At 40.6% G+C, this 5,543-nt stretch overlaps 1 protein-coding gene across 1 annotated transcript; it reads left to right on the top strand.

Moving 5' to 3' along the window:
* The first annotated feature begins 1,950 nt into the window (after positions 1–1,950).
* LOC147440079 (uncharacterized) lies at positions 1,951–4,237 on the top strand. Its single transcript, XM_086484473.1, has 6 exons — positions 1,951–2,326; positions 2,725–2,989; positions 3,093–3,195; positions 3,423–3,666; positions 3,748–3,805; positions 3,895–4,237. The coding sequence occupies exons 1-6, from the start codon at positions 1,966–1,968 to the stop codon at positions 3,917–3,919; spliced, it is 1,056 nt and encodes a 351-aa protein (XP_086340599.1). The 5' UTR covers positions 1,951–1,965; the 3' UTR covers positions 3,920–4,237.
* The last annotated feature ends 1,306 nt before the right edge of the window (positions 4,238–5,543 follow it).

Raw genomic sequence — 5,543 nt, 5'->3', positions numbered from 1 at the left:
ATCTGGCCCACCTCTTCATGGATTGCCCAACTATCAAAGGCCTCGTAGGGAAAATATGCAAGTGGGTCCAAAGAACATGGAGAATTGCTTTTTACAAGATTGATCTATTCCTTGGAGGGAAGAATTTAGGTGGTCCTGCCATTCTCATCAGCACACAAATTGTCAAGTACTTCTTCTTACATAATGTATGGCAGACAAGGAACCCACGTGTGTTTGAAGGAGGTCTTGAGGTGGAAAACTTCGCAGAAATTATACAAGAAAGCAAAGTGCTAATATGGACGCTCGGACGCAAGCAACACTCGGAGGATTGGTCTAGGACTACTTGTGCCTTGTGGTCAGCAGAGGGTATGCCTAGGATGGGGGGAAATCTTGGCTTTCGGTAATTAAAAAATCTTAGAAGAACATGATAACGGACCTTATGTATCAAGGATAAGGGGGCGAGTTGGTTGGGATGGCTGCCCTGATAGCCGGTGTAATTTTGGTCCCTGGATGATGTCATGGATCAACACGAGCATGATAAGACCTTGTAATTATTTGGGTTGTTTAATATAATTCACTCACAATTGTGAGTTTTGCTATAAAAAAAACATGGCATAAAGGAATTGTGTATGGTTCAGGAATGGATTTTTCCTCGTGAGGTTATTAACTTAGGTACATTTCGCACACTGAGGAGAGAGTGTTATCGTGGCACAACTCATTTGGGTTCATGTGCTGGTCAACAAAGGGTGCAACAGCTAGTTTTGCTCTTTGTGTTCTTGAAAATGAAGCTCTTTTGTAGGCTAGTGATCTACCAAAAATGGTGGACTTGGGCTGGAAGGGTAGCAATTTGGACATATTTGGTGAGGTGAGAGAAACGACGGATGCTCTTGCATGTGAAAGCTCTCTTATGTATTTCGGGTGGAACAGGGGCCGCTCCTCAGCACTATATGGCACGGGCCCCTTCAAATAGGATCAAGGGTGGAGGTGAGAATGGTGAAGCGCGCGCATTGTAGGCGTGCGATCAGGTGGCTCAAATTTACAAGATTGTGCGACCCGAACTTACAAAACTGTTCCGAAGTTACAAATTAGCTCGCAATTACATATGTGGCATTATTGAAATGCCACATACTTCGATGAACGCATGCGGACGTGGTGGTTAGAGTCGCAGCACGGGGGAGGTCGTGGGCTCGAAGCTCAGAGTGCGTACCTGAATGTACGTGTTGGCCCGAATTTACTTTTCGCTCCGAATCTACAAATCGGCCCGAATTTACAAAAGGGAAAACTACCAAAATACCCCTTTAATTTTTGGAAATTCCCAAAATACCCTTCAAATTTCAAAAATTCCCAATATACCCCTCATATTTTGTCAAAAATTCCCAAAACGCCCTTCAAATTTTCCAAAATTCCCAAAATACCTCTAGTTGTGAGAGTAAATTTATCCAAAATTCAAAAAAATTGTAGCTTTTCATAAGAAGACTGATTGTTTATGAATACAAGATACTAAAATCAGAATTTGAGTTGATTATGCAGGCTTTGAAGATGAATTGCTTCATTATTTTTAGAGATAAATGTCTTTTTTTGGGAGGTAATTTGTGACAAATTACATGCTAAGCACTAAAAAACGGATATACATTGTCAAAAAAGAATAAAGAAAGAACTCGTGAACAATCCAGCTAAAATAGATACAAGGGTATTTTGAGAAATTTTGGAAATTTGAGGGGTATTTTGGGAATTTTCACAAATTAGAGGGATTATTTGGTAATTTTCCCTTACAAAAAATAAGCCGACGGAAAAATGACCCTCACCGAGTCACCATTTGAAAACCCCTGCGCCAAATAGTGCGCACTGCGGAGAGGGACTGATGGATTGAGTAAGTGTCCGGGGGGTGTACTGCTTTGTCTTGTTTCGGTCCGTATTAGCCACTTGTAGTAAAGCTACCCTACTGCTGTGGCAGTGCTGTCGTGACTCGTGCTGAATCGTGTGCGCATGCAGGCTCAGCCCCCATCAACGTCGTCCTGCCGGCACCTTCACTTTATACCTGTCATCATCGGTATTCAACCGGACATTGTATCATTTGGAAGGGAGCGTTTTGGAGGGATCAGCGCAAGTACTTCGTTTACTTTGATGGAGCTTCAGCACAGAGATTTCAAGCAGGGTTTTCTCTTCATAAGCAGAGACAGTACAAGTCCTACTACTCCCTCCGCAAGCCCAAATCTCGTGAATGTCAATTCCAACCTCGCCGTCGATGATGTTTTGAAGCTTTCCGCTGCCCCTTTCCGCTGGCTCTACAGCGGCAACTCGTATAATCCATTGCAGATTGGCCCCAATTATATCAAGGCTTTTGCAGGTCGGTGCCTGTGATTCATCCACTGCATTTCTCTCAAGAACCCATGCATGAAGCTGGTTGCCATGGCATTTCAGCTTTAGCTAGCGTGAAATGCGTGCGTGTATTATACAAAATACAGGTCGCATGTCATTATACAGTTCATCGTTCTAGTAGCGGGTGCCTGATGAGATCCTGATGCAACTGGCATCAATTTGAGGAAAATAAGGTGTAATTCAAGCAGCATGAGAGTTTTTTCAATTGCTACACACTAATTCACATGTTGTCACTTATGTAATCTTGTGAAAGGGTTATATTGTAGCAAACTATTTCACATGTCATCTACAGCATATTCATTATTTCAATGATAATCAAGTCTAGGATTTCTGTTTTACGCTCTTCTTAGTGGAGGGATGATGCAGCTGGCAGGCAGCAAACTCTTCATTTGAGTGACTCACAGCCCCGAACACTCGAGAAGCTCGGTGAAATCTACAGGTCTATAAATGGGCATGCATGTCCCAAATATGGTGCTACACAAGGCAAAGCTTTGGCATTGAAAATGTCTCCCTTTCTGGCTCCACTTGTTTATCATGAGCCAGGAGTAACCACGAGTAATCAACAAAAAGCAGTCAAAGAAGTCGGCAACTTTCCCAAACGTATACCGCACTCTACTTTAAATTTATCAAGGTTTGTTCTTCTCCTTCTGCAAATTTGATTTGTGTCATCATGGAGCTGTGCTTCTGGAGTGTCACAATCAGTTTTCACGACAAATGTATACTTCTTGTCACAGGGATATAATGTCGTCGGCCTCTCGCACAAGATCAAGCACTGGGCAGCTTAGTATTTTCTATAAAGGCCAAGTGAATGTGTACAGCAATGTGTCATCGGCCAAGGTAAGTTTCATTACTACTTTTGAGCGATGATTGGGTTGGTAGTGCTGTAGTACAGATGGTTACAGTCTAAATAGAAATAGAATACAGTTGCATCTTAAGTTTAGAAAAAGAATCAAAATTTTCTTCCAGTCTATGCAATAATTTGTGGTTATTTACTGAGGCATTAGGTTGCACGTCAGGTAAGAAAACGATGAGAAGTTTGATGTCAACGTCTTCATTGTTCACAGGTTCAGGATATAATGCTCCTTGCAGCCACAGGTAATCCTTCAGCACAGTGTCTAGAATTGATCACAAAGAAAACATGCAGGTCACATGCCAATTCAGGGAACGAGAACACTTTGAACATCATCAACCTCAACAGGAGTGCCGAACCGCCCTATCACCAGCGGCTGTTCCATGAAGATCAAGAAGACAGCCCCATTCCAAGGCATAGTGACACAGTTTTGAAGGAAGAACCGATTGTCCCACGATGTAAGAATCGACAATTTTTTCTGTTTGTTATTAATCCGATTTGTTCGAGAATTTTTCAGATTTTCTACTTTTCTCCTTTAGATTTGCCACAGGCCCAAAAGGCATCGTTAGCTCGCTTCCTTAAGAGGCGCAAAGAAAGGTTGGACTCTGCAATAATATAGTTGTTTGCCCTATGCTACCCGTTGTCTTTTTGAGATTGGTCAAGTTCTCTAGATGCATTAATTTCAGGTTGATGGCAAGATGTCCATATTAATTTCACGTTGATGGCAAGATCAACGTATTGTTCAACGACATGTATGGACTTTGGAGAAAGGACATCAGAAGGGCATTTAAGGTGATCCCAAAGCACAGCTGATGCCACTCTGTAAAACCTCCTTGTATTGCAGTTACATTGAAAAGAGGGATTGTGTAGCATTGTGATATGGAAGCATTGACCTTTTAAGCACTTCCTATCAAGCATTGTGTAAATTGTGGTCCTCAATGTTCTGTTGAGGAAAACTAATTTCTTCTTTGATATGATCTATTGAATGATGGATCTGCATATTGTGTTAATGATCATATTTCAAAAGCTTGTTCAAATTCCCCCTTTTTTTTTCAATGTTCATGAAGCTTAAACAAACGCTCTTGGTAAGCATTAGACCTTGTTATACCTCTTTCTGTGTCAACAAGACTATGATATTGGTTAATCATCAAAAAAACAAATTAAATGTACTTGCCTTCTGTGCACATAATATGGTTAGGAGGTGGCTAGCATCTTGCTCTCCAAAGAGATTAGATAGATGTTTTTGGATCAAGGCAAGCATAATGCAACATTATTTGTTGACAGAGGTAGAAAACAATTCAGGGGGAACTCCTTTGAGAGAAACAAGTACTGTGGCAAATGTAGTAAGTAGACTAGACAATAGAGAGATTAGAGCTATGATTGCAAGAAGGGCCACATAAAGAAAAAACGGGCAGCAGCGGAAAGAAGACAAAAAGAAGGAAAACCATGATGATGATATTAAACATGACAAGGATAAAGCAAAGATTGAAGAGGTCAATGTTTTCACAAGTTGTGATGATGGAGATATCATGTTCATCTCTTCATTCCCTACATGCTTCTCGAGGAGCAAAGAGAATCAAATACGGATGCTAGGAAATATGGATGGGGTGATGATTTTGCTTGTGACATAGTTTGTGTTGGTGAGATACACTTCAGACTTGCTTAACAGTGTGAGACGTGTGCTTCATCTCACTAAGCATATGCTTTTCGTTGTGTAGCCAAATGATTGTTGGTTTGACACATGCTTTGGGGCCGGCAATGGCTTGTGGAGAATCCAAAAGGAATCTTTGGTCTTTGTTAGCGGATATAAGTGTGAAACTCTTTATGTATTCCACGATTATTGCGACCATCATATTTAAAAAAGGTTGCATGTAAATCAACAACATTGAGCAAGATGCTTTATCTTTATCAAACTTTATGACGATTGAGCTTTGCAAGAGCTCACATTATAACATATGCGCGGTATTATCGCTCACATTACCGCACAAGAACAAAGAAATTTGTAATATGAAATTTTTCGTATGCGGAAAATATTGCGGCAACACTTGCGGTAATGGTCCAGCGGTAACATACGCGATAATGCTTGCGGCTATATTTTCGCGCCTATTACCGCGTTATTTACTGTAGAAATACCCGCGATAGGTATCGCGTAGTTTTTATTGCTAGCATTACCGTAGACGGGTTTATTATAAAAAAACAGATGACCATTTGGATTGTCCTTTACAGGACCATCCAAAAGGTCATCTATTTTTTTATTTATTTAAGATATTTTATAAAATTATTATTAATTACAACAAAATATCACAATTGGACAACACATTGAGCCAAAAAAAGA

This window comes from Adiantum capillus-veneris, chromosome 16 (genome assembly GCF_014529385.1).
Source record: "Adiantum capillus-veneris isolate H3 chromosome 16, ASM1452938v2, whole genome shotgun sequence".
NCBI classification, from domain to species: domain Eukaryota; kingdom Viridiplantae; phylum Streptophyta; class Polypodiopsida; order Polypodiales; family Pteridaceae; genus Adiantum; species Adiantum capillus-veneris.
Note: the sequence above shows the minus strand (reverse complement) of the source record. Positions and strands in the feature narration are given on the sequence as shown.